The 23,205-nt window shown below is 43.7% G+C and overlaps 1 protein-coding gene across 2 annotated transcripts; it reads left to right on the top strand.

The window, feature by feature from the left end:
* The first annotated feature begins 10,287 nt into the window (after positions 1 to 10,287).
* klhl15 (kelch-like family member 15) lies at positions 10,288 to 21,303 on the top strand. Of its 2 annotated transcripts, XM_069666889.1 has the most exons (9): positions 10,288 to 10,498; positions 12,779 to 12,866; positions 15,654 to 15,792; positions 16,899 to 17,087; positions 17,196 to 17,420; positions 17,614 to 17,775; positions 17,870 to 18,079; positions 18,287 to 18,477; positions 18,619 to 21,303. In XM_069666889.1, the coding sequence occupies exons 1-9, from the start codon at positions 10,438 to 10,440 to the stop codon at positions 19,379 to 19,381; spliced, it is 2,028 nt and encodes a 675-aa protein (XP_069522990.1). In that variant the 5' UTR covers positions 10,288 to 10,437; the 3' UTR covers positions 19,382 to 21,303. The 2 variants fall into 2 exon arrangements, with proteins under 2 accessions (XP_069522990.1, XP_069522992.1); XM_069666891.1 differs by lacking the exons at positions 10,288 to 10,498; positions 12,779 to 12,866 and adding an exon at positions 14,585 to 15,100.
* Positions 21,304 to 23,205: the final 1,902 nt, after the last annotated feature.

The raw sequence follows: 23,205 nt of genomic DNA, 5'->3' as shown, positions 1-23,205 counted from the left end.
TTGGTATCAAAGTAAAGTTTAAGTGTTTCCTGGTAAATCTCAACCCTCCTTCCCGGCGTCTGTTTCCCTCAGTGAAGCTGTGAGACAACAGTGACAGGCGACAGGTGATTGGACTAATCTATACAGATTAGACATAGAAATGTAGTATCTGTAGGCAGGGTTGTGCATTAAGGGAAGGGTCCTGGTTTCTGTTTGGTCAATATATCTTGGACTACAAGCGTACTACAATCAGGTATCAGCAGGCTGCAACATATGCAGGAAAAACAGTCCGTGTGGAGAGCTGACGGAACATAATCCGCTGTGATGACACCCCAACTCCTATCAGCGTCATCTGACAACGATTGACCTTATTAATCTCTCTAAACAGATATTTGCATACAAGTTCAACAATCTGCTCTACATTAAAATCTGCTTGACGCTGTCACGAAAGCCGTTTAGATTTGCCTGATTTCCTTGAATGCATCAGATCGATCCGACCCCCGTTCAACAAAGTTCTCATTTTAAAGTAGTTTTCTTCTTCCCTAAAGACAGACCTGACAAAGCTTTATTTTTATTTGTTAGTAATCTGCGTCATGATGTTGTTATTTACTGAGTATTAGGGCCACGTTGAGGGGGGGAAAAAATCTAAGATTTCAGAATGAAGTCGTAATATTACAACAATAAAATCCTAATTTTACGAGAAAAAAGTTATTTTATAATTCGCCTTCTTTTTTTCACTGTACTCTTCTCTCTTATTCTGTCCTTTTCTGTTTTTCTCTGTTCTGTGCTCTTCTATTTTGAAGGAGCAGATAAAAAGCTGTCAGGAGTGAGGCATCTGCACTTTGACCCTTTCAAAGTGTCAGGGTGTGCAGTGGATGATGTTGCTCTTTTCCTGCTGTGTGTTGTGGCCTTTCCTGAGCTCACTCTCACGCTGCTCACCCACACCTTTCCTCTATCCTCTCTCATTTCTCTCCTCCTGAGCTGCTGCTATCACACAGAGCTCAGCTGCGTGACTGCCGCTGCTTACATGGGAAACAAGCTGAAGAATACAACAAAATCAAAACCAACACCGAGATGCATGTAACCGCAAATATTGTTTTGGAAAAGGGTTCAAATTAGAGAAGGGAGAAGGGGAGAGCTGGAGAAAGGGAGAGGACACATTCAAGAGCTGGGAGATGAGATGGGGGTGGGTTGGAGCCTGTTCTGTGAGGGTGGTGGTAGGAGAGAGAATGAAAACCATTCATCGCTCGTCTCTGAAAAATTACAACTTTATTCTCGTAATATTACTTTTTTCTCGAAATCTTAATATTTTTTTCCCCCTGAATGTGACCCAAATACTCTGTTGTAGTTCTTTCAGCAAACTGAAGAGCCGTTAATTAAAGTCGATCACAAGAAAATCTGTTTCTGTTTGGGCTTCATCCCGCTGCAGTAAGCCAGAGTGCAGCCTCTGTGTAACTTCCTGTTTACAGTGAGACTGAGACTCAGCACAGACAGATGAACGGGCGCTCCTCCGGGGGATGGGACGAACCGAGAGATGACAGCGTTTATTTAGCAGACACATCTGGAGGGAGAATTTACCTTTGATCTGAACACACGGTCGCTTCTCGCTCTGCTGACTGGACTGTAAACAATGTAACAACATATGTAAACAATGCAGCGCACAGAAGTTGGCTGGAAGTTGTTTATCGCTAAATGCACATGGCATTCCCAGCCACTATATCGTCATCAGACAATAGCCGATGGGCTCCGAGATTGGGATTGGACAGAAAGATAAAGATGATAAACAGAAATAGTGAAACAGTGAAAAAGACATGAAACTTTAAACATGAGAAAGTATTTGTGTTTCATGAGGTAATAAGGTAGGGCTCTTTCTTTATAGGTGTCGACAGTAAGCAGGAAGGATACAATAATATATAATATAATAATAAAGGTGAGGAAACAGTTTATTTTATGCTCCCTCCGAATCCAGCAGTCTCATTTAAACTCTTTGTTATTCCGTAATGTCACCAGTCTGTAATTACAAATAAACAATACAAGGCTCTTCCACATTAAAGTTAAAGGTTATAATGAAGTGACATGCATAATAGAAATATCTACATACAGTGTAAGGGATTAAATTACCCAACCAGCACTCATTTTAACATAAATCTATCACTATTATATTATTTCCTTAGCAGAAAAAGTCACATAAAAGTTGAAGGATAAGTTTTCAGACAGCTAAACAGCTTAACAGATGCTTAACTGACAACGTTATACAAAAATGGTGAAAGCTGCACCCACGAGTAGAGAAGGGGTTCTGTATAATGGTGTCCCTACACAGACTTATCATCACGTGGACCCAATTAACTAAACAAAAAACCCAGCCCTATCTGTAGCTCAAACTTATAACAGAATCATTACTTCACAACTTGCATCAGACAATAAAACACGAGCATACTTATATATATCCCTCGTCCAGCTGAGCAAACACAGAGGTGTAATAAACTCAAGGATATGAACATAAACCTGATTGTTTCGTCATTGACTCAATAACCAGAGTACCACTGCTTGATCTCAGAGGAAGGAAAGGGAGGGATGTCATCTTGCAGTTTGAGACTCTGCTGCTCAGCCTGGTGTGAAGTTGCTCTTTAACGTCTGTTAGCTTTGTGCTAATGTTTCCAATAAAAAATTGGATACGGTAAATGAATAAAGTACTGCTTTACAATGTAAAAACTGTACACATGTTACAACAGTAAATGCTTCACTAATCTGTTTCTGACATAATGATGCCTTCAGGGACTCTCCCTCTTGAGTCTCCAGTATGTTAGCATGAGAGGAGACGTGCTACGCTACAAAACCACTTCTGTCTTCATACTGGATGTTCTGCATTACTGACCAACAGCTGATGAACAGAGTCTGAGTGTCAACACTGATTTTCTGTCCTCTTCTCTCGTCAGCTGGAAGTTGTGGTGATATCTGTCACTGGTTCTGTCCAGAGAGGATGAGCTGATGATCAGGGAGGTTTAAGCAGCAGCTGGTGTGTGGAGACGCTCTGACTGGGCCGTGTGACTGAGAGGAAGAGTGGAGAGGAGAGCTTCAGTTTTTTTTTTTATGACACGACTGAAGGTTAAATCAGTAAATTGCATTTATGTATATAAATATATTTTCTTTTTGTTGAACCTGTGGGAATGTAAAGCAGGGGTTCCTTACCTCTTTGACGACACGGATCAGACGGTTCCGACAGTTAATACGGGACGATCTAACTAGAGGGAGAAATGGCGCGGGTCAGAGACAGATGACCCAGAGTGTGATCTACAAGCAGTTTAACAGAATGTATAACCATGTGATCCAGCAGTGAGCAGTTTATAATCATGCAGCGCAGTGAGGACACCGATCAGTGAGTGCTTCTCATGCTCTGCCCCTGACTCAATAGGGTCGCGATCGCTCCCGTATGTCCATGAACAACCTTCATAAAGAATAAAATACGTCTCCACCACAAGCTGTGAATGAGATGAGCAGGAGGAGATCCACACGTAGTTTATCAGAGTTATCGTGCCACGCGGGGAGGAGACAGACGTGACACAGACCTGAGTGTGTCTTGATGCTCTGTACCTGTCTCATTAACGTTGCTATCTGTCCGTATTTCCACGCTCAGTTAAAGTATAAACATCGTGTCCACATGCTGTCATATGTCCATATGCTGCCGCAGCCCGGGGGTTGGGAACCCTTTATGTAGAACAGATGAGATAATTACTTAACAAATATTTCTCAATAACAGTAAGTTGATGCAACCTGTAGAAGTTTAACTCTCTGAAGTTCTGGTTATATTCAGTTATTTCTCATATAATAATAGAGGAGGAGTCCCTTGTGACAGAAATAAGTCAAAAACAAACAAAGTCTAAATTTAATTAAGGCTTTACAGAGTTTCTCAAATGACAGATTGTGATGTTACTGGCAATTCAGCAAACTTTATATTTCTTTATTAATTTATTGTCCGTGAACAGATTTATGGCTGGGTTTCCGGCCTGCAGCTGGACCACGTGGGGTTGGGCTCTTGTCGGCCATGACCATGGGTCGGCTGGACTCGTGCACCTCACCTCACGTGGACGGGCCTCGTGAGCCAGTTGCAGGTGCAGGAGCTTGGGAATTCCAGCTTTTGTGCAGAGGCCTAAATAAAGGGCACTGCCCAGGGATCGGGGCTCACTCTTGGCTCCATTCTCCCCAGGGCATGCCTTCCCGTCTCTCAGAGATTTTTCATTGGCAGAAAGAGGTACAGCAAATTGCAAGAAATTTTTTTTAATTGAATCTGGTCCATTTGTCACTTAAACTTCTGGCGTAATTTAGATTTGAAGCAAAGAATCGCAGACTGTTGGGCCTGCAATATGTGGATGCTTGTAAGCTCCTGGCGACATATGCCAAAGAGAGGGTTTGCATGGTATCCTTTGGAAGACAAACCCAAACAGAACTCGAGTATTTGTGAATAATCGATGCCTGCCAGAAAACCAAAATTCAGATTTAAGGTTTCTTAAATTACATCCAAATTGTCCAACTTCTAAATGTTCTGCCTCATTTAAACGCATCTGAAAACAGAACCAGACCAGTTCCGACTTTTTTTTGTCGTTTATAACTGAGTGAACAAATAAAAGGATGTAAAACTTTAAGAGCCCTCTGTGGGAGTTTTTATTCTGGAGTGAGTGGTATTAAATCAAAAGTGAGAAAGGGTTTCTACAAGGAGGACTCCGTTACGCCCCCCAGGTAAGCTCAAGAGATCCACACTACAGCGACATTACTGATTCATAACCTCACATACACACACCACACACAGGGCGGAGAGCACCTTCAGAAGGCCCCCTTCTGAGTAATGTTAGGCATCTTTGCCTCGTGAAAACCTCATAGCTGTTAGGAATTAAATCATACAGGGATCCAGACGGAGGAAGCTAGAATCACACAGGGTGGTTAGGCCAGTGTTTAAAGTCAAATAAAGGGGGCCCTTATCCTCCGCCCCCCTCCCCTTCCCCCGTCTCCCCCTTTTGCTTTGTAGCCTTAAGTCAGGGACGAGGCCTTAGGGTGGGAGATAGGACGTGTAGGGGTTTCACGGTAGTGACCGGACAAAGGGACAGAGAAACTAGCTGTATTTCCCTGAGGGCTAAGGGACCGCTAGCATAGTACCCCTGGAGAGATCCCTGAGCACTAGCCTCAGTTTCTTGTGATGCTTCTGAGGGCGCCCCGCTTTTAAAAAGGAAAAGAAAAAAAAGAGGAACATTTTTTTTCTTTAGACCCCCCCGCCCCTTATTAAACATGCTTCAAACGGGATTGGCTCCTTAGGTTTGTGACGTCTCAAACCTGCCAACCTGAAAACGTGTTGTTCAGCCTGTCCTTGGTACACTGCAGTTTAAAAGCAGACAGGCCCAGCCATGGAGACGATGCTGATGTTGTCCCTGATATGTCTTATAGCGCATGAAGAACACTACATGGAGATGTTCACAAGGTTAAACACTGGATCTTCACTGGAGGGGGTCTTTAAGAGCAGTCAAATATTTAAAATCCATAGGCTTTCTTTACGTAAGCTGGCTCGACAAAGCCTCAAGCACCAGTTAGAGATAACAGGTATAACGAAGGTGGTTATGAACTTTCTTTGTTCACTCAGGCTTTCTGCTTCAGGGTCTGTGCACGCTCACAGAAAAGGGGCGTCATTTGACGGACTTAGCAGGAAATTAGGACCTAACATAAAAACGTGATCCAGTGTCCTTAGATGCTGTCTGATAACCTCAGCTAGGGATCTATGTTACCCGCGGAGAACGTCGTCAGGACATTATTAATAAAGCCCAAACTCTGAACATCACCTGGTCCCGACCAGGTTAGCTGTGCAGAGTAAGTTAGAAAAACAAAAAGCTCCGGCACTCACAGGATCAAGTAACACTGACTTAAATGTGGGTCACAGATGAACGCGTTTCGGCTCTTATGCCGTCTTCAGCATGCTGAGGAGAACAAAGGAATTGATACATATGCCCAGGTGAGATGAAATGAGTGAAAGGACCGCCCCGCAGGAAGTGTGTCCATACCAAGACACCTTTTCACTTTCTATAAATAACATGGAAAGATCCCTTTCTAAGCTAAAATGCATGGCAGAAAATATAAACAAAAATGTCTTTGCCTCTACAGACAGTCAGTTAGTAGATAGGGGGTTTCAACAGCCCATTTACATACATTAATTCGTTAATTATACATATAACACAGTGCGTATAATAATCCATATTAACAAGGACGTAGCAAAAACTAATTGGTATACATGATTAGATTAAGAGCTGCATGTCCCTGCCGAAAAGTGCAAAATCCTGCACAAGTACAGAACAATGTACAGACATAGAATACATAGAATAAATATGGTTACAATGGGAAACTTACTCTGCAGCAAAATATAAAAGTGGCTAATCCTATTTTAAATTCATATATATAAATATATACACATATAAATACCTAAATATATATATACATACCTATACCCATGTATACACACGTGTACAATGCACACATACATAAACGTAACTACATTACGCTGCACATCTTAATAGGCATATATAATAAAATATAAAGGTGCATGCCGTGACTCATAAATACTGATTACAGGAAGCAACCGAGCAGCAGTTCTTCATTTCGGCCTTCATGGCTCAGTTTGTAAAGAAGGAATCCAAAAAGCTTCCCCCTGCAATAAAGACCTGTCCAGGTCTCCTCCCCTTGTCAAAGGATTAACCTTTTCGATGCCCTGAAATTTGAGAGAACAGACATCGTGGCCTGCTGCACTGAAATGTCTGTCCACCGGAGATTTTTCATCTTTGTTCCTTATGTTGCTTTTATGTTCAGAAATCCTTGTTTTTAGCTCACGTTTAGTTTGACCTACATAGGCGAGCCCACAGGGGCATTTCAAGAGGCAAACCACATATTTAGTTTTACAGGAGATTCTGTTCTTGATATGAAACTTCTTACCGGCATGAGGATGGATAAAGACGTCACCTCTAATCATGGCGCTACATTGGGCACAGTTAGAACACGGAACATTACCACCTGGTGGATTAGATAGAAAATGTTTGGGAGGATTATAGCAGTCAGCCTCGACTAAAGTGTCTCTAAGATTCTTGGCACATTTGTTTGCAAAAATAGGCAAATCTTTATAAGAATGGCCTACTACTGGGTCACTGGATAAAATGTGCCGGTTCTTTTAACTTCCTTCTGTCCTTCTATACGAAAGGGTTTAGGCTCAACAGATACGGCTAACCCTCTACGCTGCTTCACCATGTTTGGTTCTAACTCTTGGGACTGCCAGCAGGCCAGCCCCAGATGTCCTCAGGGTCCTGGATGGTTCATATGTCACGAGCACATCAGAGATGTAATTGGACGCTGAGCCACAGAGAGCCTTATACACAAGCAGAGAGACTTTGAACTCTGTGAGGAGCAGGCAGCCAGTGTGAGGATGTAATGTGCTCATATTTCTTTCATCAGGACTCTTGCTGCTGCATTTTGAATATGCTGAAGTTGCTGAACAGCTTGTTTTGAAAGCCCTGTGAACAGACTGCTGCGGTGATCTAATCTGCTGGAAATAAACACATGTATAAGTCTTTCATGGTCTTGTTTTGACATCATTCCTCTGACTCTAGAAATGTTTTTTAAATGGTAAAAGCTGAAGAAGTTACTGATCTGATGTGGCTGTGAATGTTTCAATCTGAGTCCAGGATCACACCCAGGTTTCTTGCTCGTCTCTGATGTAAGAGAGAGCGACTGAAGCTGAGAGCTGACACCCGGTCTTTCTTTCCGTGGCTCAAAGACAATTATGTCGGTCTGATCTCTGTGAAGTTGGAGAGAGTACCACCACATTTATTCAACAGCTTTGGTTACAGGTTACATTCAGGTAAAAATCAACCCAGTGTGCTAACACAAGCTTGTTTTCTATTAGTGCACTTGGTGTTAACCCACACAGAATAATACCTCTGTGGTGTAAATGTGTGTTATTGTTGATAACTGAGCAAAACAATGAATCTATAATCTGAACTTAAAGCGATTCACTTACATCAGGATAACTGGAAGGAGTGGATCTTTCATTTCTGCCTGCTAACATGCTGTAAGCTGCAAAAAGTACATTTAATTTCACATGTTCTCACTCCTTGACATCACATGACCAGCTTTAGGGCGACCTTTGACCTGCTGAATTGGAGCCACCTTGATCACATGTAACCAGATGATTTATGAGCAGAGATCCTGGCAGGAAGTTCTGATGTCCAACTTGTAGTTTTGTCATCTGACTAAATAATAAAGCTCAGAGTGAATCTCAAGTTTCCCATCGTGTGACCACTCTTCAAGGCTTCTTTCTTCTTCACAGCATCAACACCTTTGGAACATATCGACTTCATTTATGACTGACTGAAGAGCAGTGAAACCCTGTGAAATATGATCAATGAGAAGTTCACTTACTGAACGATTCAGGCTGGAAATTAGAAACCTGGAGGATGTCCCTTACTGCTCGTTCTCACGCTCAGCAGGTTTAATGTCTGCTCTGCATGAAGCTACAGAAACACATTTTCACACACAGATCCACTTCATCAGACTCATCTAACAGAGTTATTGTACCATTTAGAGCTCCGGCTTTTAGCACGAGTGATCATTTTACCCAGAAGTGAAAATGACAGATAAACGATTATTATGTACAACTGAGGATATTCAGCTCATAAATGTTGAAAAGAAAAGGGAAGCTTGACAAGGAAACTGGACATTACATTTTCTACTTGAAAACAGAAGGTGAAATTTTAACAATAGCAAAGCACCAAGAAACATTTAACAGTTGGTTAGCTTAGCATTTAGACCAGAAACAGCTAGCCTGGCTCTGTTGAAGCATACACTGTATAAAATATGGACATAGCCATCAAGATGTCAGCCATCGGTTTGTTGACTAAAGTTTTAGAGCCTTGAGTTCCACATTTCACCATGTTTAGACAAGAGGGTGGATACACATTGCCACGCCTCTGTCCTGTTGACCAGTCATCATGGTAGTAAATTAACGAGAGGTTGAAGCTTGACAGGAGCGAGGGGGGCAAACGCTGAGTTAAAAGTACAACATTTGCACAAATGCAGTGAAAAAGAAGTATAAAGTAGCATAAAATAATGTTAGAGAATGACTTAAGTGGAAATGGAGTATGCTAAAATTTAAACAAAAGGAAAAATAGTGTTTGAGTGCTATAATACAACCCACAGACAGCAGTGAACATTTAAGTCTGTCTCGCGTGTGTCTGTATAACTGATCCTGAGCAGACTTAACTGGTAGTTTCCTGGTTTGGCCAGCAGGTGGTGCTGCTGCATTTACAACGAGCTGAGACTCAAACACACAACCTGACTGAGACCATTAATTTAAACACAATCGATCCTCCTCTGTCATCAGTTTTATCTTTCAAACTGTACATTTACAATTACTCCTCAAGTTTTTACATGAAGATGAATTTGACTGTTGCGTTCAGGGACATAATGATCACTGGGGACATTCATGATTTTTCTGGAAATTTGTTGGAGTTTATACTTTGTATTTAATTTAATAAAAATTAACTTAATTGATATTTTAATAGATTGATTTAAGCATATTGTGACATGAATACTACAGTAAGATAATATGCGGGATAATAGTGTCAAAATAGAATGAATATATTAATGAACAATTTGAACACATTTTTGCTCACTCTCAATTCATATGTGGAGCTGCTGTGGGCTTTAATACAACATGTAAAACTGTGATGACTGTAGATGAACACATTGATTTTGATATTAATTATTTTGTGTTGTGTTGCAGCGCCACCATGTGGAAATATATAGCTGGGCAGTTAATTCTTCACAGCCTGTTAAATTTAAAACAGTGAAAGTTGATTGAACATTTTTAAGTTTAACCCATAGTTGAAAAATCATGATTAATTTGGTAATTTAAAAAAATGTGTTTTTAGCCCGAATCTACTACTTAAGTACCTGACCTACTTTATTTACTAACTGTAGTGGATTAGTTTACTCTGTATCTAGCTTGTTAAAAGTAGCAGATAATGGAAAATACAAGTACCTTAAAATTTTACTCCAGTATAGTACTTAAGTAAATTTACTTTACACATCGCCACTAATTGATTATAAATATATAATCAATTAATATAATATATAATAATATAAATAAATTTAAGTATTTTGCAAGAAAAATCAAATCTGACAACAGTTGAGAGTGATACATCTTTCACACATATACAATCTTTGCTGCACCGCACAACGCCCTTCAGTTCCGCCCAAAAGGGAAATGACGCCGTTGCAGAAAATGGCGTCCGCAAAGCCTGAGAACCGCTGTGGTGTGTTAGCCGTTTAATTTAGAGGCGAGTGGGGGGTCTCTTCGTCTTGCAGATGGACGATAACATGGCAGTGCACCGCTGCCGTCCGCTTTCTTGATTCCGGAATCGAACCCGCAACTTCATGTCCGAAGGAGCCAGAGCTGCCTGGTCGAAGAGGGGTTGTGGGGATTCGCACCGCCGAGGTGAGACGGCTGGATTTTAGCAGCTAAGCTAAAGCTGTTTCCCCAGCTGAGAGCAGTGTCGGATCCCCCGTAGCTCCTGTCATCACTGCTGAGAATCGTGACAGTTAATTTGGCTAGCAAGGTAGCTAGCAACAGAGTGAAATATGTGCGTTGATTGTATTTATTCGGTACACATGATGTAAAGTGTTAGCTAGCTAACATGATCGCTTTCATCCTCGGGCAGCAGTGGTGTGTGTACCGTTATGTATGCCTAAGCCTTTGTTTTGGGCTCTAATCTTTGCATTGGATGTCTCTGTAGCACACTTTTTGTCGCTGTTATAATGAAAATTAAAAAAGGCAACAGAGGCAAGCGTCTCTAACACACGGCTGTGCTGTTCGTGTCAGTGTTATGTGTAGTTAGTTACTTAGTCTAATAGTTAGTACTTCTTTGCTAACGTTAGCATTTCCTTTAGCATTGCCCTGCATGCCCCTCTCTGTTCCTCCTGTTGTCACGATGACACATAACGCACTCTAAAGTAAATCTACATTTATAACGAGTCACTTGAGCAGCAAATTGTGTTATGTTATTACTGACGTGTATCCGATGTATTGCAAGTTAGCTTAGCCGCTGGCTGTGAAGTGATAGTGAACCGCCGCGGGGGGAGTTGAGCCTGTTGTCAGGTGAGCTTGGCTGCAGTGACAGATTCACAACCTGTTGTTGTTTTTCCTTTTTACCGAAGAGGCGAGCCCAGGTCAGGTCAGTCAGAGGGCGAGGTTCCCTTTGTGAAACTACACTGAGATTACACGGATTTAGAGAGCCTGTATAGTGTTCTTTACTGGGAGGCTTGTAGTAGTGACATTAAGGAAGCATAGTTCTGTTGAGACACTGAACACCTCTTACTACCTACCGTATTTTATGTTTATATTGAGGAGTATCTGGGGATAAATGCAGGAGGTTGTTTTACACTTCATAGATCATGATTCATAGTTGTTCAAATTGATGCATAGTAGTAATCAGTTATTAGAATAAAGTTGCAAATAGGGATGCACGGTATTGGATTTTTTGCCGATATCCGATTTTCCGATATTTTCCAACCCTTTTTGCCAATTTCGATACAGATATATTAGACACATGTTTTTTTCCACCTAATCACTGAGAACAGAACATCAAGTCTCTCCTGTAGTGGAATCAACATCATGCCTACTCTTATTGTAGTGGCCCACTTGCAGATGCAGAAATAACATAACACAGTGCTTTTTAAAATGTAAACATTCACTTGGCAACTACTTAAACTTAGGTTATGTACAGAATGCCATTTTTATTTGTAACATTTTCTTTCAAATAAATCTGTAATATTCATAAAGCTTAGACAGGCTTGGATGATGAGATTTGGCCCCTCCTGGCATGACCGATGCTGAGCGAGGAACGAAGAGGCGTGGTGCAGGCAGTGCGCACACTGGCGCCGAGTTACTGTCGTAGCATTACGTCGAGCTGTTGAAGAGAATCATCGAGCAGTTAGGCAGAATTAAAGCGTTGTTTTATCGGCGGAAAATATCAGCAGAAAAATGACATATCTGCCGATGTGTCATTTTCAAGCCATAATCTGCAGATACCGACGACGCGCCGATAATATCGTGCATCCCTAGTTGCAAGCAAACAGTTTGCTGGTCAAAGCAAACTGATACTTGTTAGATGCTCTTTTATTACTTTTAATGTGTGTTGACGTTAGAAAAAAACTACATTTAGAATGATTTATTTATTAATGAATTTATCAAGATGAACAGTTAATAAGTTGGCAACAATAAAATGATTATTTCAGTCATTTATTAACGAATGATACGAAATGTTTGATGGTTTCAGACTGATATGAGGACTTTCTTGTTTTCTTTATAATACATGATGATACAGTCGATATCTTTGGGTTTGGACTGCTGGTCGGAGAATCGGCTATTTAAGAATGTCATTTTGAGCCATGACAATTTTGTAACATTACATAGACGACATGATGAGTCAGTAAATTAAGAAGATAATCAGCAGATTAATTGATCATTAATTAAGAGTTAGTTGCTGCCTTGAATGCTCATCTTATGTCCGCAGTTAAACTCTATTAAGTAACAAGAGAAATAAGTCAAAGTGTCTTATTTTTAATGTCTGAGATTTCAGTGTTTTGATGGTAAATATTTAGTTCTTACTAGACTAGTTGAGACGTGCAAACGCCTGATGTGTCGTGTAACATGTGATGGTGTCCTTCTGCTCCTCCTTCACTGTCTCACTCCTCTTTTTCTCGTCTCCTCCGTTAGAACCAGGGAAACATAAACACAGGAAATGCGAGCGGCCCCTTAGCGCTCTGCCGTCAAAGCCTGTGATTGTTCGCCCGGGCTCCAAAAGGTACAACGATCACTCTGCAATGCTGCATGTTCAACCTGCATCAGAGGAAACCCCTTCTGTCACTGTTAAGCATCCATGTTACCCATCATACCTCTGGCTCCTCCCTCCGACCATCTTCTTCATTATAGTCCCTTTACTGTGGACTGACGGTGTAGACGAGTGGTTCAGTTCAGCGCTGTTGTGTCCTTTACTTGTACTTTTACGTTGACAGACACTAAGAATAACAATCCGAGCCTGTCAGGGATAAAACGAGAACCTTTAGTGGATGCACTTTGATCGGGTGCATTAACAAGTTGCAGCCATGACGGCACGCTTTGCAGCTGCCGGCTGAAGCAATCAAATGGAGAAATTCCCAAACTGTCCGTTCCTATCAGTCGTTAAAATATGTAACGATAGGACCCGTTAGAAATACCACAATAACTTTTTAGCACATTTTTAGCTGACGTTATGTAAACAAAGGATCACCTTTCTACATTCAGCAGTTAAAGTAAAGGAGCTTAAACTTAATATATTAATAAAATAATAATATAAACTATAGTTCTACAGTTTTCTCACAGTGTACTTCCTGTCTTTAAAATGGTCTTTAAAGTGAGACCCATTTTACGTTCCCTCCTCGAGACTCGAGCAGGAAAGTGTTTGTTTTCATACAACAGCCTGCACTTTATTTCCTGTTAAATTAAAGGGTAATTCCAGTTTATTACAACTTTTCTTTTTTATTGTTAGTGGTTTGCATTAAAATGAAGTGACTTGGCACACACGAAGAGAGGTTTAAACTGAGGGGAACCCAAACACTGGTAGGATAAATATATTGTAGTGCTGAGCAGGTACACAGGTGACGCAGACCCTGCACAGAGGACACAGCCGTCGATGCGGCAGCCCCGGGTTCGACTCCCACCCTCGACCCTTTGCCAGGTGTCATCCCCCACTCTCTCTCTTCCCCTGTTTCCGACACTATCCTCTTCTCTCACTCAGTGAAGGCCAGAAAATAATCTTAGAAATACAATCATTCATCTCCTTTGAATTATAGTTGCCATAATGTCTGTTGCTTTAGAAAAAGTTTGAACCAACCAATAGCAGAGATCTGGGAACATGGGGACATCGCTCCACCTAAGGGCCGTTCCCAAACCTCTCCCTACACGCTTCCACTCCTCGCGTGGAGCCTCCGCCACGTTGAGTGTCCTCCAAAAACTCTGTGTGGAGTGGGCTGTTAAACCCTCCACCGGCGGGTCTGCACCGATGCTGACTTACTGACCGGGTGCAACGCCGCGTTATCTTCGCCATGAGATGAGACGTAAATTAAAGTTTAGAAACTCAAACGAGAACTGCTTTAATTAAGATGAACATGAAATAATAAGCTGACGTCAGCGTCTTAAGGTTAGTGTTATCTTCAGGATCTAAAAAAAATCCTTTTCTCATCTAGAAACGACACAAGTGAAAAGTGTGTTGGAGTGTTTCTGTGAGCAGGACGGCCGTAAAAACTCAGCAGTTTGAAAAATATATTTAGGCTACAAATAAGAAAAGCCACAAAGGAAGCTCGGGATGAAGTTTCTGTTCCTCATGATGTGGAGTGATTGTAAAACCACGGGGGAAACGACACAAGCTGTCACATGATCAGCCCGATTGTAAACAAACTTACCCAGACGATCTGAAACACTTAATTTTCTCTAACGCAGAGGTTTGTTCTCTTTCCCGTCGGTTTGTCTGCTTTTGTTTCTTGACGTCAGCGTTCCCAGATCTCAGTCATTACCTGATCGTCTATGTTGTTTTCACCGATAAAGAAGGATAAGATCGGAGTCGTAATAAACTGGAATAATCCTTTAATCCTCACTTCATTAAAACATCAGCTCATTCATTTTAATAAACAGACTCGGAAAATAACCAGAATGAATTTCACTGCAATGAAAACTACTTTGGGCGACCTGTGATCGTGTGTTATACAAGTTCAACAGTATGTGGACACCCTCTTCTTCTTCATGTGTGTAACGTACGCGTGTCCACATACTTTTGGCCGCGTGTGAAGATCTGGAACGTGCACAGAAACTCTTGTGTGGCTGTTTAATGATGCAGTTTGCTCCTGCAGACGTTCATGCTTTAATGTGCCGGTTATGTTGGCTTTGTCGTCCAGGTGATTGACGCTCAGAAAAGGGACATTGTTAGCATCCACTGGACACAAGGGGCACTGTCCTCTGATTGGCTCGGACAACCCCCTCTGACATGCCCGTGGCCAATCAGAGGTGAGTGTGCTGTGTGTGTGTTTGTTTTCATTTGCATTGAGTGACTGAGTGATGATTTGTGTGTGTGTTTTACTCTTTCTCGTGTGCAGAACGTAAAGCTAAGTTTTGTGTGTGATGTGTTTGTGTGCATGTGACCTTTTATTTTCACGCTGAAGAAAGCGGACGAACACGCTGGAAGCTTTTTGTCCTCTCTCTTTCTCTTGTTTCTTTTTTAAACCTCCCTGTGTTGTTGCAGTGGAGCAGGATATTTCCCCGGTGGGTCAGCGCAGAAACACACACGTTTGGCTGTGAGCGAGTAACTTCCTGTTCGGATGCAGCAGCTGAAGTGCTGAGCTTTTAATGCTGAGCGTCCTATAGAATGCCCTTCTAGTCCCAGCCTTACCTTTTTGCAGCATCACGCACAAACAGAACGAGGAGGTGTTGTGTCTGCTGATGTCACTTTTTAAGCAGCTAGTTCATCCCTGCTTTGTGTTTGTCAAAGAACCTTAAATGCTCTCTGATTTTCACACTACCCTGTCTCCATCCCCCGCCCGCTCCTGCACTCTGCCTGCAGGTGTGTTATGTCGGGGGCAGATGTGGAGGTGTACCTGTCCCAGGTGCACGATGGGAGTGTGTCGTCGGGCTTCCGGGCGCTGTACGAGGAGCGCCTGCTGCTGGATGTCACACTGTTGATAGAGGAGCACCACTTCCAGGTACACAGATAAAGCAGAAGGCGAATGGGTTTTTTAAATGTACGATGTGACACCGTCCTCCTGCAGAACCCTCGTCCTACATTTCACAGTTATAATGATAAAAAAGAACACTGGACGCGAGTTTATCGTCTTCACTACTTTGAAGTTAAAATGAGATGCAGGAAACTGAACGAGTAAAAACATCTTTTATTCCCACTGATGGAGTCGCTTCCTTTGGAGGCCAAACTTTTCTAAAACTCTTTTTTTGCAGCCACCGAGCATCGATTCTCTCACCGCGGACGTCGCTGCAAATATAATATTCAGCATGCTTACTGTAACTTAGCTTGTAGAAATGTCCAACTTCTGTGAGATGTCCTAACATGCAGGGTACACAGTTCCCCCTGTAATCCCGTATTCGAAAACTAGTCAGTTCAAAAAACCCCGAATCGACTCTCATTCCTCAGTCTCATCGTACAATGTGGAAACAGCAGCACGATCACGGCTGTAAACTTTATAAACCAATCAGAATGACCCTCAAGTGTTCTGGAGTTGTTTCCAGAAGCCGAAACATCCCCAGAGGTCTCCTCCTCGACAGAACAAATGTCAACACACTGAAAAAGAGCAGGTTCATGTTGTGTTTGCACGACGCTCTCCTTCAGCGGACACAAGCTGAGCTGCTGCCAGCACGTTTGTAGATACTCAGCTTGTGTTAAGGTAGAATTCCTTCAGTGTTTATTTTTCATAAGATTTTTTTCTCTCTGGAGGCCAACAGATTGATTCTCCCTTCTGAAAACAAACGGCCCCTTTGATTAAAACAGGTAAAACCCCACATTTAAGCAGTTTCATGTTAACAATCTGCGCCTGTCCGATGCTCTTCACTTTGGCTTTGAGGCGCTGTGAGCCCAGCTGAAGCTGATGTTCGCTCACTAGCTGAGTACAAAGCTCCAACCGGAAAACAAAACCAAACTTACATGACTTGAAACACCAGTGGAAACGTTTTACGTAAGCAGCTCTGTGATAAACATAAAATTACTTTGACTGTGTGTAAGAAGTTTGTAGAGAACGTGTAAAAGTCAGAACCGTAAAACAACTTTGTGCTTCATGTAAACGTGTTCATCCTCCCTCAGGCCCACAAGGCGCTTCTGGCCACCCAGAGCGACTACTTCCGGGTCATGTTCACAGCAGACATGAGGGAGAGGGACCAGGACAAGATCCACATGAAGGGGCTGACAGCCGCTGGGTTCGGACACATCCTCAGATTCATGTATTACGGCTCCCTGGAGCTCAGCATGCCCACCGTGCAGGAGATCCTTCAGGTAAACAGCACACACCCACAGATGGTCTGAAACGCTGACACAGCAGTATTTTTACACCACAATCCCACACATAACCCATCTGTTTCCTCCTCGCTGTCGTCCCCGCAGGCGGCCATGTACGTCCAGCTGACGGAGGCGGTGGAGTTCTGCTGCTCCTTCCTGCTGGCAAAGATCTGTCTGGAGAACTGTGCCGAGGTCATGCGCCTCCTGGAGGACTTCAGCGTGGGCGTGGAGGGCGTCCAGGAGCAGCTCGACAACTTCCTACTTGACAACTTTGTCCCCCTCATGAGCCGACCCGACTTCCTGTCCTACCTCAGCCTGGAGAGACTGCAGGTTCGGTTGTTGTTTACAAGCTTGTATTTGTATTGTACGCAGGGATTTCATTAGAGCCAGTGCAGCTCACGTCGTGAGTTCTCTAAAAGGCTTCTTCATAACCTCAAACTTTTTGTGCGTTACACATTCACGTGTCTAACAAGGACACCATTTTCTACACTAAGTTCTTCTCCTGTTTCCCTCTGTGACCCAGGCGTACTTGAACAGCGACGCTCTGAGCCGCTTCCCAGAAATCGAGCTGTATGAAGCGGTCCAGGCGTGGCTGCGACACGACCGGCGGCGCTGGAGGCACACGGACACCATCGTGCAGTCCATCCGCTTCTGCCTCATGACTCCGGCCAACATCTTTGAGAAGGTCCGCGCTGCTCTCGGACACATTGTGAACAGCTGTTTGTGCTGCCCCACGCAGGCGCGCTGACGTCCTCGCCTGTGTCTGTCTTCTCTCTCAGGTGAAGACGTCAGAGTTTTACCGGTACTCCAGACAGCTGAGGCAGGAGGTCGATCAGGCGCTCAGCTACTTCCATGATGTCAACCAGCAGCCTCTGGTGGAGACGCGCTCCAACCGCATCCGCTCCGTCCGCCCGCAGACCGCCGTTTTCAGGGGAATGATCGGTCACAGTATGGTCAACAGCAAGATCCTGCTGCTGCAGCGCCCAAAGGTGTCAGACCGTCAGTCTGCATGTGTGACTGTGTGATGTGTGAATCCTTTGAGAGGCTGTTGTTTGCCTTGTGCCTGCAGAGTCTCGACATCAGTAAACATTCATTCTGCAGGACGCAGCAGCTTTGTCCCATCATAATAATTTAATATGAAATAATAATGTTACGCTTAATTCCCAGGTTCAGTGAGCTGTGTTTGAACCCCTCAGGTGTGGTGGGAGCTGGAGGGACCTCAGGTGCCGTTACGACCGGACTGCCTGGCAATCGTAAACAACTTTGCCTTCCTGCTGGGCGGAGAGGAGCTGGGACCGGACGGGGAGTTTCACGCCTCCTCCAAAGTCTACCGCTACGACCCCCGACAGAACTCGTGGCTCCGCATGGCTGACATGTCTGTGCCCAGGTAAGACGAGCATGCTCAGATTCATTGTTTCATTATGTAAATCTGAAGGTGACTTCAGCAGACGCTCTCAGACTCCTTGCCTTCATTATTTTAATGAATATTCAAACCTCGATACATATTCATGGTGTTTGTCGTTTGCAGGTCAGAGTTTGCTGTCGGCGTCATCGGCAAGTTCATCTACGCCGTCGCGGGCCGCACGCGAGACGAGACCTTCTACTCCACAGAGCGCTATGACATCACCGAGGACCGCTGGGAGTTTGTGGACCCGTATCCAGTCAACAAGTACGGCCACGAGGGAACGGTCCTCAACGGTAAACTGTACATCACCGGCGGCATCACCTCCTCCTCCACCTCCAAACAGGTGTGCGTGTTCGATCCGGGGCGGGAGGCAGGAGGTGGGGGAGGCGGAGGGGGGAGCTCAGGTGGGTCGGACGCACACAGGACACGCCCAGGCCGAGGCCCGCTGCTGCCCGGCACACACACCAGCTGCTGGGAGAACAAATCCAAAATGAACTACGCCCGCTGCTTCCACAAGATGATCTCTCACAACGGGAAGCTGTACGTGTTCGGAGGCGTGTGCGTGATCCTGCGCGCTTCCTTCGAGTCGCAGGGCTGCCCGTCCACCGAGGTGTACGACCCCGACACCGACGAGTGGACCATCCTCGCCTCTATGCCCATCGGGCGCAGCGGCCACGGGGTGGCAGTGTTGGACAGGCAGATCATGGTGCTGGGCGGCCTGTGTTACAACGGCCACTACAGTGACTCCATCCTCACATTCGACCCCGACGAAAACAAGTGGAAGGAGGACGAGTATCCCAGGATGCCTTGCAAACTGGACGGTCTGCAGGTGTGCAGTCTGCACTTCCCAGAGTATGTGCTCGAGCACGTGAGACGCTGCAGCTGAGGTCTGCTCCACAACAAGCCTCCTTTTTATAGAAACGGGAATGCACTGTCCGAGGACTGAGGTCTCCCGCTGGGGGATCAGGTGTTTACAGGCGGGAGACTCACTGACGCGCAGGCTTTTAATCTAGAGACCAGCACTTACCTGAGCTGAGGGAAAGATGGCCGGGCCATAGATAAGTGAAGGCAGTGGAAGCGCAGCGCGGTGCGGCGTCACATGTTAACAGTCAGCTTGAACATTTTCAGATTTAGCTTTCTCAGAAAATCAAGGAAAAATATTTGTAAGGAGAAAAAAAGGTTTATGTTTGGACTGTGGTCAGTTTCCTATTCTACTACTCACCTACTGTATTTAGGCTGCTGTCCAGTCAGGCTGACTGCAGAAACGCACTGGAAGCGTCACACTCATTTACTAAAGGACCTTTAGTCGTTTCTCTCGCCCGTCAAACCTGCAGCTGTCTGAGCTGGTTTCACAGCATCCATACAAACATCCTGTTATCTGTACTCAAGAGGATCTTATTGAAAAGTTAGTGAAGCTCAAACGTTAGTGAAGCTCCTTCAAACAATCAACAAACGCCCTGTAAGATATAGAACAGCAGGTTAAAGCATACAATCAGGTATAAAACACAATATGAACACTATATGCTGTCGTGTAGCTGATTCCTATTTAAACAAAGCAGACGAACCTTCGACCGTGTTGTTACAGACGCTGCTAACGCTTCAATCTGCTGCCAGCTCAAATCCAGATTCCTCATACGGTCAGTTTTCCGCTTCCAGTGCGTTCCAGCTTTTAGTCCCAATCCCGCTCTTTACTCCCAGATATCCATCATACTGTGCTCATGTTCATATCATATCGCCGTGTCTCTCCGTGCCCCTCCCCTCCCTCTGGTTCTGAGTTTGGGATATGTGTGTGTGTGTGTGTGTGTGTGTGTGTGTGAGAGAGAGAGAGTGAGAGAGAGAGAGAGAGAGTGTTGTATGCAAGACTGAGAGAAAAAACACTACATGGTACACGATTCTTCATCCGGTTATGATGTCATACGATGATAGTGACAGGGTCAAAGGTCAAAGAATGCCATCTGTATCCGTCTAGTCACTGGCAGTGCTTTACTTCCTCTCCTCTACATTCCCTGCACTTTACTGGTTCTTATTGTGGCTCTTGGGTGTAAATGCACAGTTTGCCAGCTAAAGCAGCTGCAGTATTACAGCATGCTGTGATGTTACAGACGTTCAGTGTCTGAAATTAACTTCTGGCTGAAAAATGAGCTAAAAAAACCAACCGATCTTCAAATGTGTGGCTAGTTACAACACTGAGGAAACTTTGAGCCTCGTGCAAGAACGTTTTTATTCTTATCCACATCTTCTCTGGCGTTTTTCTCTGAGGTTAGTTGCATTGTGCGTTGGAACCAGACAAACCTGAAGTTAAGTGCTCGTTTCTGTCTGAACGCCTGTGAGAGTTAATCATTAGTATAATCTGTGGCACTACAAGTCTGCCTGTTCCTCTCCACTTTTAGAGCAAGTGCCAAAAAACAAACCGTTACCAAAGAGCAAAAATGATGCATTCAGACTGTTGAAACCAATGACTGTATATATAGATGAGACACGTCTCCATCTGCTCTCGTTGTATGAAGTTGATAAATACTCCTCGTGGCGGGCGCTGCCAGCTTGCAATGGTGACGTCATTTAGAGCCAGAGCTGCGCAGTAGAGATCGCCGGGTGGAGCGACCGTGGCCACTTCCGCTAACCAAAACACACATTTAACTTATCGTATAAACGGCAAAGGTCTCGCACGCCGGCGTGTTTAACAGCAGCACAGCTTCTTGTGTCGGTCTGAAGCAGATATTCACGCTGATGGAAAGTTCAATGACTGTAGTGTTAGTGTTAGTTACGTCTCCTCTCGCCGTTCCTCCTCTACTCTGCTACTCGGGAACAGAACGCTGCAGGAGCCCCATTTGAGCTGTCAATCATGAGGCCACACCCCCTTTTTATAACATCAAATAACTAATTAAAGGTAAACGTGAGAAAAATGAACACTTGGACATAAATCAGCATGATAAGAACTAACTATAATGACAGAAACCATGTTTGAGAAAAATGTATTTGACGTGTATTTTGATTTTATAGTTTGACTCATGTCCCTTCTGTTAACATGGAGGAGGCGGGCTTTATGAGCTATACTGCAGCCAGCCAGCAGGGGGCTGTGTTTTATTTTCGTATTCCTGTATCATATTTAAACACCAAATAATTCCTCTAAAGGCACTTTGATCGCACATCAAACAAGTGTGTTTTCCCTTATGCAGAGAGGCAGACTCACTGCGCATCGTTTTGTACGATGGAGAAAATTCAGAGGAAGTGAAACGAGTCCACAGCTGATCTTAAATCGTTCACGAGTGTCACTTAAGAACAAATCTTTTTACACAAGTGATTCTTGCACGAGGCCCGATGTTTAGAAATGTGTGAATCAGTCCCCTAGTTTCATGTCTGTCATGAACAAAACCAGCGTCAGTGGATTACATTTCAAACCTCTGCGAATGACTCGAACAATCACCGGCCAGTGTTTCCAATAATCCTGCCAGTATGTCCACAGAAGCTGTTTTATCAGCTTCGAACAGCCAGGTGTGTTGATTTCAGACACTGAGACGTCACCTGGAGTGCTGCAGTCGTGTCATTTCTAAAGCAGATGCAAAGTTTCAGTTGTCATATGTACTGTAGAGCTTTCACGTCGAAGCAGTCCAGCGCCTTGAATCTGCAGCCACTCCACGACCAGCTCCGTGTTTCTGACTGTTTATTTTTTTCCTTTCATGAGCCAACTGTGAAAAGGGCTAAAGCGCATACTGACGCCGTTCTGTAAGTCAGCCGTGTATTTAAGTTATTTATTTTGAAGTATTGCTTTCACCAAGCTATGCAGTAACAGTTGTAGGATTATTTATTACGACAGAAGAGTTTCATTGTGAATCATCGTGCCGTTTTTCAATTTGTTCTTTGTCTTCTTTCCTTGTTTCATCCTCGGCCGTCTGTCCTGTCGCCTCAGCAGCAGCACTGTATGTGGCTAAAAAATGGGTACTTTACAAACCGTCTGTCCTGCTGTGTAAACTGAAAAAGAAGGGTTAATAAATGCAAATGAACGGGTACAGTTTAAATTAGAGAACAGATGTCATGTCTCAACTATTTCCTGTATGCAAAATATCATTCACCAGATGTTTCATCAGTACGGACTCGTTTCTTCAGAGGGTCAGACTTGAACTTCTTCCTGATATAAAAACCCTTCGGTGTTCTCCTTTAATTCATGGCTCTACCTGCTGTCCATGCACAACCCTCTTGAGTCCTGAGCCGCAGCAGCTTTACAGTGTTCATGCAATGCCACCAGGGGTCGTCTTTACGCTTTGTGGCTCTTTGCTTGTGTACATTTCACCATGTTGACGCCTCCTCAGGTGTGATACGCTGGGTGTTTCACTGTGGACTTCTTTTTAAAGGGGGAAACCTGTTTTAAATTACAACGTGTAAAATAAATACAGTAATGCTGTCAAAAGTAGAAATAAAGATCTTATTTATTGTCATAGACAAACAGCAGATCCTCAAAGTGGAAATGTTTTGGTATTTCGACTTGAAAAATTGTTGAAAAACTATTAATCGACTTTCAAAAAGTTGCAGATTCCAAAAAGGTTATAAGCCTTGTAAAAGGTCGCTAAATAAAAACAAAGTTAAAGGAAAGTAAACTTTTGCTTCCAAACTTTCCCCCTGAATTTCAAAACATTGTTTGTTCAAATCGCTTCACTTTCTCTCGTATTTAGGTTTGAATCATTTTGTAAGACTTTTTCTCTCCCAAACTACTGT

Source organism: Semicossyphus pulcher, unplaced genomic scaffold, assembly GCF_022749685.1.
Source record: "Semicossyphus pulcher isolate SPU_LCO1_2020_fin unplaced genomic scaffold, fSemPul1.0.p SCAF_18, whole genome shotgun sequence".
Taxonomy (NCBI): Eukaryota; Metazoa; Chordata; class Actinopteri; order Labriformes; family Labridae; genus Semicossyphus; species Semicossyphus pulcher.
The sequence above is the reverse complement of the archived record's forward strand: the minus strand, read 5'-3'. Positions and strand labels throughout refer to the sequence as shown.